The 13019-nt window shown below is 40.3% G+C and overlaps 1 protein-coding gene across 2 annotated transcripts in view; it reads left to right on the top strand.

The window, feature by feature from the left end:
- LOC148356745 (ankyrin repeat- and BTB/POZ domain-containing protein 3-A-like) overlaps window positions 1-13019 on the top strand; it is a 121310-nt gene that overhangs the window by 99875 nt on the left and 8416 nt on the right. Inside the window, exons 6-11 of one of the 2 annotated variants that reach the window (XM_088348072.1) lie at window positions 2053-2142; window positions 4538-4639; window positions 6793-6886; window positions 7970-8105; window positions 8921-9159; window positions 12091-12269. In XM_088348072.1, the coding sequence (XP_088204198.1) occupies window positions 2053-2142; window positions 4538-4639; window positions 6793-6886; window positions 7970-8105; window positions 8921-9159; window positions 12091-12269 (840 nt within the window). The remainder of the gene's footprint in view (window positions 1-2052; window positions 2143-4537; window positions 4640-6792; window positions 6887-7969; window positions 8106-8920; window positions 9160-12090; window positions 12270-13019) is intronic. The other variant, XM_088348071.1, reaches the window with a different exon arrangement.

Consider the following 13019-nt stretch of genomic DNA (forward strand, 5'->3'; position numbering starts at 1 on the left):
AGCTATCTTCGGCCAGTTGCAGGACACACAAAGACATACATTTCACTCGCTCATTAACACCTAGGGAGAATTTGGACCAGCCAATTAACTTGACATGCATTTCTTTGGAAAGTGGGAGGAAACCGGGGTGCCCGGAGGAAACCCATGCAAATGGGATCCATGTACAGCTTTACATATTGTCTTTGTAAATTGCGGCTTCAAAAATTACATTCAATGTATAAATCTTATCTCCGTCTATTCAAACTCATACTCCTACTCCTGCTGTTTTGGGTCAAACAATACACACTCATCCAGTGGTGATCCGGTGATGACGTAGGCTGAAAAGGGGTCTGTAAGAGACTCTTCTTTTTGTTCAATTTTCAAGCATTCAAAAGTGAAATTGAGTTTACAAGTTGAATTAAGGCCGGCGCCTCTCAACTATCCGTCGTTCTTTTCTTCTGGCTTTGGCAATGGCACCACAAAAACTTGTGAGTGCAGAACATCTTCTAGTGGCGTGCTCTGCCAAGTCTCCATCTCCCACGCAAAAAAATGTGTTCGTTTATCTCCATCAGCTTTTGTCAGGAGCAGAAGGCCCAATTAACCCTTTCGCTTAAATAGTGGGCGAACTGATAAAAATAAACACAATGACAAGTACAAGCCAACAAAAGGACTGTTATGGTTTTGTGGATGGACCCAAGTAGGGGAAGCAGGGACTAAAGCAAGGTTGTTCAAAATAGGGATAGTATTCAACAAAAAAGTGGTCACAAAACAACGAAGTGTGCAAACAAGAAACCAGAAACAAACAAAAACAAACCTGGCCTGGCAGTGGAAATGCAAATAACCCGACGATGTGTGCTGTCCAAAACGTCCTTATAAAGGGTGAGGATAATTATGAACATGCATGTGGTGATTGAACACCCCTGTGCCCAGTCCCAAACTTGGTTTGAACCCTCTGGTGGAAGGGGGCGTACCAAATCCTAACATGGACACAAACCCTCAAACGTAACATACAATAGGTGTTGCCTCTTTAAACTGATCTCAACTGTTTTCATGATCTGAAACTTGCACAATGAAAATAGAGAAGCTATTTAAATGTGGTGCAGCACGACACAGTGCCTAGATTTTGCGCATGCAATGAGTCACTTGGAAGGAAAACCAACAGATAATCCAGTGGAACAGACTTTTGGCTGATGTCTGTTGGAGAGCGGTGAAAACCGCCTAAAATGCAGACAAGACAGAAAATCCCATCTGGGAACTTTATGAAGAAGAAGGAAAAATTGCCAAGAAAGAGAAAGGGAGCACATTAGATGAAGAAAAAAAAAAATTTTTTTTAAAAGAAATCAAATTTTTTTTAAAATTCAATTTTACAGGGAAAATTGTATAATTTTACGAGAAAAAATGTCTAAAAACGCTCAGAAAAAAAAACAAGTGATTAATATGAATGGAACAAGATAACCGAAGACTATAAAGCCGGCGTAGCTCACCAATTACGTTTCCTGGCAGTCATCAAATGAGTTGAATGTCCGCAAACATGGTTTCGTTACATCCAGGACTCTCCGAAGAATCCAACCGTGTAAAATAGTTGCTCAGAAACACATGATAATGTCGACAGATAAAAAAAAATCCGCCTAAAAGCATTCCTGCAACATTGGACGTTCCTTGTTGTAATCTTTTGTAATCTGTTGTTGTAAAGTGTTTCGCCACATAATTAAATAATAAAGTCTGCTTAATAATTCACCACCCTTACTATAAAGGTGTGACACTACTTTGCATATTTCCACTTTTTGCGAGCGGTTCTGGTACACATAAACCGCGAAAAACAGGGGATCTCTGTATATTTTTCACAGTCTTATGCGCTATTTAGGGTGATGATGGCCTTGGGAGAGAAACCATATCCGGGCCTGTTAGTGGTTCTTTTAAAGGACCTGTAGCGCCTACCGGAGGTCAACAGGTCGAAAAGGTGGCAGCCTGGTTGAGAGCAGTCTTTTATGATATTGTTGGCTTTGTTGTGGTTTCGCAAGCCTAGTACAAGCAGACTATAAACTTGTTTATTAACGTTTTGTTGGTTTCCAGGGAATGACGCCCCTCATGTACGCGTGCGTGCACGGGGACGAGGCCATGGTCCAAATGCTCCTGGACGCCGGTGCCGACGTCAATGGCGAGGTGAGCCATTCCCCGTCGCGCTCGCTTGCTGCTTCCTGCTTCTCGGCCTCGAGATAACGTGCCGTTCAGGGCGATAAGCGGCGTTTGAGGCACAGCATGAAAATGATTTTGCCGCGGCTCCTCGGTGGGCCTTTTTTGTTTGTTTTTACCACTCATCAATAATGAATGGCCATCGCTGTTCCTGGAGAGGAATTCAGATTCTCCTCCGCAGTCCAGCGGGCAAACTGCAGATTTAATAAACAATCATGATTAACAAGCAAAGTGATGGGCATGTTGGTGAAAAACAGTAATTACCGTATTTTTCAGACTACAAGGCAAAACTAAAAACCCCACTTCGGCCAGGAATTTGGAAGTCTGCCTTATAACCCAGTGCGCCATATACACTGCAGAATACAGTGAATGAGATTGGTAATACATTAATTATAGGCAGCGTTGGGTAGGGTTACTTTAACTGGATTACTTTCAATTACTTTTGGATTACTCCAATACCAAATATGCTAATAAAAGACAAAAGAAACTAAATATGAATAAAATGATGATTCACAACACGTGGTAAGCTTTCTCTCCTGGCTTTGATCTCTTTGATCTCCGGCAAAACGAACTTAAATTGCGACAGAAACAAAATGAAAACAAATCCAAACAGCTTGCCAACATTATTTTTGCTGTTCTATGTATTCCGTTACTCCCCAAGCCTGCACAAAATTTAGTCATTTTATACATATTTAGTTTCTTTTGTCTTTTATTAGCATATTTGGTATTGGAGTAATCCAAAAGTAATTAAAAGTAATCCAGTTAAAGTAACCCTACCCAACCCTGATTATAGGTATGTGTTACCATACGAGGTTTTACGGTAGTACCGTATTTCATTGTGCAATGATTGATTACGATAAAGATCGCTGACCAAGATTGCAAAATATTGGATGCAACGGGAATCAAACCCGAGTAATGGTGGTGGGAGCGCCAGTACTTTACCACGAGACCACCAGGGGTAGGGTTAACATACAACAAATGCATTAGAGCTTATCACATTATCACTAGGGCAGCACGGCGGCGCAGTGGTTAGCGCTTGTGCGGCACAGTTCATGTCATGGGAACCTGTCGTGGGTTCAAATCCAGCTCCAGACTTCCTCTGCGGAGTTTGTATGTTCTTTCCTCCGGGCACTCCGGTTTCCTCCCACGTTCCAAAAACATGCATTTCAGGTGAATTGGCCGGTCCAAATTGTCCATAGGTGTGGATGAGTTGTCTGTCCCTGTGTGCCCTGCGATTGGCTGGCAACCAGTTCAGGGTGTCCCCTGCACACTGCCCGGAGATGGCTGGGATGGGCTCCAGCCCCCCCGCGACCCTAATGAGGATAAGCGGTACGGCTAATGAGATGAGATGAGACATTATCACTATTTTTACGGTGCCAGAAACAAATATTTGCATAGTGCATTCTCATAGGCTAAACACTCCATTTTTTTCACCAACGAATGTAAGAGAATAGAAAAAATAGAAAGTATTTTTACAAAATACTATAAAAACTTAAACGTAGGCACACGTGCTAGACAACAAAGTTATTGAAAAAGTTGAGATATTTTTTTCCAATCTATCATAATGCACTATGCAAATCTATGTTTCTGGCACTGTAAGTAAATTATGTGGTAATGAGATAAACTTCAATGCCTTTTGCATATAAACGCACCACCAGAGGTCTAGTAGCAAACTGTCGGCGTCCTCACTGTTCAGCTCGGGTTCGATTTCCAATACATTTATTATATTAGGGGGTTGTTTTTACCACTAGGAGGTGTTAAATAATGCACATTGTCTCCTTAAGAGATTCCCGGTCCCCTACCCATAGATTTGAAAAAACAAAACAAAAAAACAAAACAATGATTGTCCCATACCAAGGGTCTCCAACGTGGTGCCTGTGGGAAAGACAGCTGAGGGGCCCTAGGACCTATTCTTTTGTATTTCGTATATTTAACCCTAGTTACAATAATTAACTTGGTAACAACCTAGTAATAACAAGATAAATTGTTATTTAAGAAACAAATATTAAACTGGGTGCCCTTTAACCTAATACGTATCAAAATGTAGCTTTCAGCTTGAAAAAGGTCAGAGACCCTTGTCCTATATCATATTAATAAGACAAGACGCACAAACCTATAAGCTATCACTATAAGCCCCCATAACACGAGTTTAGTATAAACTAAGTACTAACATATTTCAAGCTAGCAATGCTAACATTTTTAACACGGGCTTTTTTTCACTTGCTTTGCTCGTAAACCGAATTAGACATAACAGCCGGCAATCACTTATCTGCTAATTAGTTAACACTAAGCAACCTCCTTCCCGTGGCCTGTCTCGCTTTATTTACCTCCGGCAGCCGTTTTTTTGTGAAATGTGACTTCCCAGGTCCCCTACGCAGTGCACAAACATCCGTCCGTTTACCCAGAAGTGCGTGGCGGGACGCCGCTAACGTTCGCCATCTTGCACGGACAAGCGTCTGTCGCGCAGGTAGCAAAGCCCTCAACACCAAAAAGTAAATGGTCGAGACTGAAATCATGAGTTTGTTCATTTTACAGGGATAAAAGTATCTCTCCTTTCAGAAAAATTCTGTTTTTAGGTCAATGAGGGTGACCTATGTAAGTTGCTTTGATCCATGGAGAAAATGTTTTTAGAGGGGAAAGGGGGTTTATAAAACCCATTAATTCTTCACCCCCGAGACTGTGGAAGTGCTAGATTTATTACTAGGGATAATCTTAGCCTAGTTCTTAGCCTGTTCAGGAGTAAGCTAGCTGTAGAGAATACATCACCACAGTGACCGAGCCGAGCAAAATTTAACCTGCTTTGATGCAAGCCAATATAAAAAACGTATCAATATTTTGTTGGGTTGTACATTGTACCGGAGAATATTTCCTCCGCACCCTTCTAACCTTTTTATTATTATTATTTTTTAAGTTACACTATTGTATTATTTTAATGCATGAATTTATGTGTATTCATGTAAACCTGGGGTGTCAACATCAAATGGACGGCGGGCTAAAGTTAAAATGTCACTACTAGCCGAGGGGCGGACTGATTGATTGTTGAAAATAAAAAAAGCAACTAATGCTTGTTGATAATGCTGTGCTTGTCACAACAATGCTAGACAAGACTAAAGCTAACAGCTAACCGCAAAGCGAAATATGTGCCCAGTTCAGGCTGAGAATAGCCCAAAATAAAAGAAAATAACACTCAAAATAGGAACAAAAGATGGATTTCTGAATTATTCAATTTCTCAATGTTTTGATTCAGCAAGGCAATTCTAATTGTTAATGCTGGTTGCTAATGTTGTGCTCATCCCAGATAGCGTCCCCTAAAGCAATGTTAGACAGTAGTAAAGCTAACCGCTGACTGGTCAAGCTAAATATGTGCTCAGTCCAGGCTATTGACAGAAACAAATCTAAGAAAACAATACTTAAAATAAGAAAACAATTCTTAATTTGCATTTCTTTTTCAATTTTACAATGTTTTGATCAACCAATGCTAGTTTCTAGATATTGTGCTCGTCACAGCTAGTGACCTTAAACCAATACTGGACAATAATAAAGCTGAAAGCTAACTGCTAAACCAAAATATGTGCTCAGTTCAGGATAATCACAGCGAAAAATCTAAGAAAATAATAATAAACAAATGATTTATTTGCAATAATTTTCAATTTTCCAATGTTTTAAGGCTATGCAAATTGTAAAGTCAGCCCTTTGAGACTCCTTGTCATAAAGGGCTATAAGAATAAACATTACTTGACTTCACTCGACTAAATCCTAGCTAATGATTATACAGCGTTTGACAGCGTCTGTGATGTCAGCTACTTAAGCAAAGCTAGTTGCTAATGAGCTAGTTCGAGCTAGCGACCCCTAATGAAATGACATTAAAAATACTAAAGCTAAGTGCTAAAGCTTCATATGCACTCTGGCAAAGATAATAATTTTTTTTAATACAGCTAGTATCTCCCACTATTACACTAGGCACTATTATTTCAGGCACCATAAGTAGCCTAGAGTTTCCATTTTAGCAAAAGTGGGCTAAATTGACTTAAACCAGTTGATTTTTTTCCATCTTCCTCAACTGTTTTAAATAGAATTGGATTGAAGTACAACAAAATGAAAAAAAATGTATTCACCATAAAGCCATTCGTCAAAGAGAAATAACATTCTGTGGAAGAAATACACAACAATTCCTGGTGTATAATACAATAATGCAGGGGTCTCCAACAGGTGGCCTATGAATTGGTTCTGAAAATAACTTATTGGTAATGGGTTATTGTGATTTTCTTGTGTTTTTTTTTGTGGTTGACTGAGTCTTTCTAAGACTATTTCTGATCATTAACCTGGTAATAACATAGTAATAACATGATTCGTTATTATATTAGAAAATAATACCAAATTGGTAACCCTTTGTTCTAATAACTAATAAAAAAAAGTATCTCCTGACTTTAAAAAGAATGAGGACCCCTGCAGTAGTGTATCAAAATCTCGCTTGGCCTTGACGTTGACTTGTCATGTAAACATTTCAAATCAACCCAATTTCAGTCTTTTCATTTCATTTATTATATGTATGCAAATAATCTCTTTTTAGTGATTTTCTCACTTTCAACTTTTTTCTATTTTCTATTTTTCCCATCTCAGTTGTTGCTGGACAACCGCGCTGACGTGGAAGGTTCTCTGCAGGACGGGGCAGACAACTACACAGAGACGCCACTGCAGCTAGCTGCCGCCGCAGGTCTGAAATGCAATAAAAATCGCACATTATGGCACCCCTAACAAAAATATATTTCAGCGTTACGATCCTGGGCCAACTCAGACGTAACTCATTTTCTTTGATAAAACAAATGCAAAAAACTCCAGGCTAATATACTGTAAATTCCAGACTACAAGTCTCTACTTAAATACTGTGTGGCCTATTCTTTTTTAATGGCGTCACAGAGGAAAAAGGGCGAGCTGCTCTTTTCCAAAACGAATGCACTCAAAATAAAAACACTGCGGTGACGTCTGAAAACATTTATGATCACCTTTAGGAGAAATTAGTCAATGTTTTGGCCAAAATTATTTCGATAAAGCATTACAGGAGCTTAACAGGAGGTGACAGTACTTAATTTCAATATTTACAAAATATTCACAATATTTCAACTTTAAACATCTGAATTGAACAGGAGTGGAAGTTATCCATCAATATTGCTACACTACACTTTCCGTATCATCTGTGTCAATGCCAGGTCGCTGAAGTTTCCTTTCATCGAGAAATATTAACAAGCAAATGTAATTTGGTCCATGACTGCGGTTACCCCCAACAACACAAATAGACACATCTGTGTTGCAATCTGGCTCTATTCTCCACTGAATGGTTGCCCTGGCGCTGTTGTCTAAAAATATAGGGCTCACATTTTACGAGGCCCTCATTGGCAATTTCTTTCGGCGCAGGTGTAATGTCTCTGTGGTCACAAACTTGAATAGTCACTTGATCCGAAACACGTGACGTAAACAATTTGGCGCAGAACCTAAAACAATGCAGTGAGGCGTCAGGTGTGCGGCTCAGTTGGCGTTCTTCGTTCTTTGCCATATTCCCCATGCAGTTGGCAGCAGTTGGCGCTGTGCTTAAAAGTTAATACGTTTATTTTTATGGTGCGCACATGACGCCAACTGCGTGGGGAATTTGGCGTCGACTCCATTGGTTGCATTTAAGAGCCGGTTCCCATCTCACATGGTCCCGTCAAGAGTATTTTATTTATTGTCAACTGGGTCTTTCTTCTGATTTTATGTTTTAAAAAAATTGAATGATCGACTAAGTATTTTTTGTGGTGATCAGGCAATTTTGAGCTGGTGAGTCTCCTGCTGGAACGAGGAGCCGACCCCATGATTGGCACGACCTGTCGAAACGGAATCTCGTCTGCGCCACTTGGTGACATGAACTCCATCAGCCTGGCAGCAGCGCATGGGCACAGGTTGCACATCTATCGTTTTGTCATCAAAAAGTTGCTTTTTTTTGCTGTACCGTAGTATTTCTTTATTTGAGTTTTTTGACAACACTGTTGCTTGCTATACGGTAAAAAATCCAGTTCACGAACAGCCTCAGAGCCTCGTGACCACTTTACATCGGCTTGTCCAGTTTGCAAACGCAAACTACTACAGGCAAAAAAAAAAAAAACCTAGTAGTTTTAATTTTTTCATATCGTTACACTAGCGATTCGAATGACCAGCACGATCCCGTAATGAATTGGGCTCGTAATAAGAGGTACGACTGTATGTGAATTGTTTTTCTTGTAAATATATACTGTATAAAACACTGCTGTAATCCCCGAAAATATGGGAGTTCCCCTTAAAAATAGTCTTCTAATGCAGTATTCATTAAATAAAATCTAACTTTTCTCAGTTTTTCCTTTAAAGGTACAGTGTGTATTATTTGACCTCTAGATGTCGCTGTATGATCTGGTGCGAAACAGATGCTGAAAAGCACAAGGAAATTACAGATTACGGAGACTACAGACTAACAATTTACGTTAATGATATGTTGTTACTATGTAATTACAAATTTGGAATTATTAAAAGTTTAGTCAACCACTAAAACATAATCTCAGTTAGAAATCAAATTGACTAGAAAATCGCAATAACCCATCACTTTTGAGCAATTTTCAGAACCTGTCTGCAGGTTCCTCAAGTATTCTTAGGGGGCTACCACTTTGGGACACCTGTACTACTTAATACCAAATATCCCTTCAAATTCTACCATTTACCTGAAATTCCCTTAAATCTGTTTTAGGAATGTATTCCGGAAGCTCGTGTCCCAGTCGGAGAAGGAGAAGGGAGAAGTTCTTTCGCTAGAGGAGATCCTGGCTGAGGGTTCAGCTGGGACGCAGAAGGCTTTGGTGCCGCAAGCTAACGGCAGCGGCGGTGGGACGTTGCCAACAGGAAAGGCCAAACTTCGAGCACTGAAAGAGGCCATGTACCATAGTGCCGAACACGGCCATGTGGACATTACCATCGACATCCGCAGCTTAGGTCAGACTCACTCGCATTTGTCATCCATCCAATTGTGTACTTACATGAACTATGTGCGCTTATTAGAGTGAAAGCCAAGTTTCCTTTAAGTGAAACTCTAAACCCTTGCGCAGACCTGACGCTAACCATGTGCCACGTCACTTGCAATCGCCATTTTGCTTCACCTGCTAGCATCAGGTGTGTGGAGGAACTTTTTGGAAGAAAACAGCACAGCGTTAATAATATCATTTTGATCATTTAGCTACTGCTTGCATAATTCTTTAAGTATGGGAGGAAGCGAGGAAAACTGCCACGTGACGCATGCGCTCAAAGTACAAAACACCGCAATGTTGTCATTGATCTGAGTTTCCTTTAATTCTTGTGGAAAGATGATAAGCAAATGCCACGGCATCCAGCAAAGACAACAGCACTTGTGTCATGGTCAAGAAATATATGGCTCGCAGTGTTCTCGTTTGCCCGCGTCCCTGCGTCCTAGACGCATCATTTTTGCTGGGGACGCATAGTGTCGAATCAACGTGCGTCCCCGGGACACAACTTTTTCGACACAAAATTGTCATTATTACCCGATTACTTTTATTTTTGACAAAGATTTACCGCACTCCAAAGTTTTCGTCAGGCAGATCCGCCAATGTTGTTTTGGTCTCACGGTTCGAGTTTTCGTCTGCACGACGATCTCTGCAAACAAGATCTTGTTGATTCGAGATGACGTCATTGTTGTGGTGGTTGTCGTCGAGGGAAGGTGAAAATCAACACAAAATTGGTCATTTCTTTAGTGTCAGTAATAAGTCAAAACATAATGCAGAAATTGATAGCAACAGCACGAAAAAACGGCGGAGAAATTCTTCGGAAGATCGCAAAGGCAAGGAAAACACGCGTGTTGAAGCGAACGACTCGACGAAAGAAAATAAACAAAAGAATACTCCTAGCAAGAAAAGGACTTTTCTGCCAAAATGGACTAAATTATATTCCTGGTTACGCTATGAGGAGGATGATAATGGAGGCTACATGTTCTGTGATGCGTGTCCCCATTGTGACAAAAAAAACTGGATTGCATAAATCATTTCACAATTCGAACTTTCAGAAAAGCACATTGGATCGGCACAACGACAATGAAAACCACAAATTAGCTATGAAATATGAAATTCCGTTGCTGCAGGAAGAGAGAGGCAAGTATGAACGGATACGACATCAAAAAGAAGACTTGGCCAATGCTTTCACTGCTAAAAGTAAACTGTGATGATTAAAACTGAATGAATATATAGATTCATATTATATATTTGTAGCCGATTTACAATTTCAACCTCGATAAATTTTGGGGACCCATAGATCTCTGTTGGGACCCATAGATTTTTGAGCATGCGAGTCCCTGGGACCCATCACTTTTCAGAGGTAAAATGAACACTGGGCTCGGATTTTACGCGACGCAACCGTCATTCACAATTTCTTTTGGCGCAGGAGTAAATACCTGCTGTCAGAATTCACTGCATTATGGAAGATGAACAATTAGTTTTAAGTAGTTCTAAGAAAAACCAACATAACCAACACAAATGTGTATGGGGGCACGTCACCGTTGCTGTTCTGCAGCCCAAGGTGTCAATGCCAAATTCCCCATATGGTTGCCGCCAGGTGTGGGCCAGGCTTAACACAGTGTTCGGCAACCTTTTCTGGAGCACGGATTGGTTCATTCTCTGACAATATTTTCATGGATTTTTCGGGCATCTTTCACATCTAAGGTAACTTAGCTGATTGCTTTTGAAAGATGGTGGTGTTCTTTAGGCTGGGAAGAAAGCAGCCAATGATCTTCTGAGCTGTGTTGATTACTCTCTGTATGTTTTTCTTCTCTTCTCAAAAATGAATACTCCACAGTCCCTTTTAGTATTTCCATAGTAGTATTTTTTTAGTATTTCTGGAGTTTTTTTTTTCAGAATTAAATATTTTAGGCCCCTGTTTCTAAGCACTAATTTAGATACTTACTTTTGTAGTAATTTTGCTATATTTTTGTAGTATTTCTGTAGTTTCATACTTGTAGTAAACAGAAAGGGAATCTAGCTACAAAGCGGGGACCAAAAACATTTTATCTGACTAGCAGTACTCTTTTTTTATATGATACATATTGATAAAAATGCACTTATTAGAAAAAAATAAATTTCAAATCTAATCTATCTAAATGTATTCTACCTAATCCAAGATATCAAATCTAAATATATCTAAACTACTTTATAATTTATGAATTGTATGTAAGTCATACTCTCCAAAATGGATGATTCGATTTTAGTGAAAATGTACACAGTTATCCATCCATCCATTATCTGCACCGCCTATCCTCAGTAGGGTTGCGGGGGAGCTGGAGTCCATCCCAGCCATCTTCGGTCAGTGGGCAGGGGACACCCTGAACTGGTCGCCAGCCAATCGCAGCGCACACAGAGACAAACAACTCACTTGCTCATTCTACACCTAGGGACAATTTGGACCAGCCAATTAACCTGAAATGCATGTTTTTGGAATGTGAGGTAAACCGGATTACTCGGAGGAAAGCTACTCAAGCACGGGGAGGACATGCAAACTCCACGCAGGAAGGTTTGATCTCATGACCTCAGAACAGTGCCGCGGACGCGCTAACAACTCCAGCGCCGTGCTGCCTTGTACACAGTTACACTTTAATAATAATAAATGTCAACAAAATATCGATAAACATCTGCTTTCGTTGGGTGTCTAACGCCCCCTGGCGGCCGAAATTAATACTGCATCTCCCTTACATTGACCATTTCAACACGCCAAATTCAATATGATATCGGCCCGGGTCATTTTTATTTTCGTCCCGCTACATTCACTCACCGACATCATCAAATGATACATGGCCGCCCTTACCAGTGTTACAGGATTGAATTGGGGTTTTGAGCTTGTGTCTGTTCTGGGGTTTTGGTTCTGCAGGGGTTCCGTGGACGCTGCACACGTGGCTTGATTCGCTGCGGACAAGCCTACTGCAGCAGCGTCGTCCACTGATTCAGGCTCTGCTCAAGGACTTCAGCTGCATCCGCGAAGAAGAGTACACCGAGGAGCTGCTGACTCATGGCCTGCCGCTCATGTTCCGCATCCTCAGAACGTGCAAGGTTCATTTAGCAAATGAATATAGACATACATACATACATCCATGCATACTGTACTGGACATCCTTTTTTTCTCAAAAAAAAAACCACTATAATTGCATTACGTACATATATTAACCCTTTGCATGTGACGTCACAATGCAATCCCCAGAAGTATGAGCGCCATGACGGACGGTCCAAGCACCTAAGCGGACGGCAATTGAATAAGCAGTTAATTTTAAACAAATATCAATAACCACGACAAAAGAATATTGAGTAGTATAGCTTTTTTTGTTGTTGTTGTCTACTGGTTGCTGGCCTTAGCTTCGAGGAGTACTATTTACTACGGTTTACTGCGGTCTGTCATGGTGTCGTCACATGGTTCGGTCATTTATGCTTATAGAGTTATATAAACATATATAACCGCATTTTTAGTCAAATCATAAATCAAGAAAAATAAACTATACTAAAATTATCAAATAATCTGCCATATAAAACATCTTTGTTCCCTTGTGGAATTACATTCATAACAGAAGATAATCAATCATAAAAGGGTCAATGTGTAAAATGTGACCAGAAGATGTCGCCGTATCGTGTAGTGCAACTGAAACTTAGTGCTCAAAAGCACAATGACGAATACAAGCTGTTAAAGACTCAAAGTGACCAAACTGCACCATTTTCTTCTCATTTTTTTTGACAAGCGTTTTACAATGTTTTTGGTTTTGGGGTGTACCCGTTGCACAAGATGGTGGACAATCATATTTTTAAATGTCT

The sequence above is a fragment of the Urocampus carinirostris genome, chromosome 11, assembly GCF_059441175.1.
Source record: "Urocampus carinirostris isolate Australia breed hairy pipefish chromosome 11, RoL_Ucar_1.0, whole genome shotgun sequence".
Lineage (NCBI taxonomy): Eukaryota > Metazoa > Chordata > Actinopteri > Syngnathiformes > Syngnathidae > Urocampus > Urocampus carinirostris.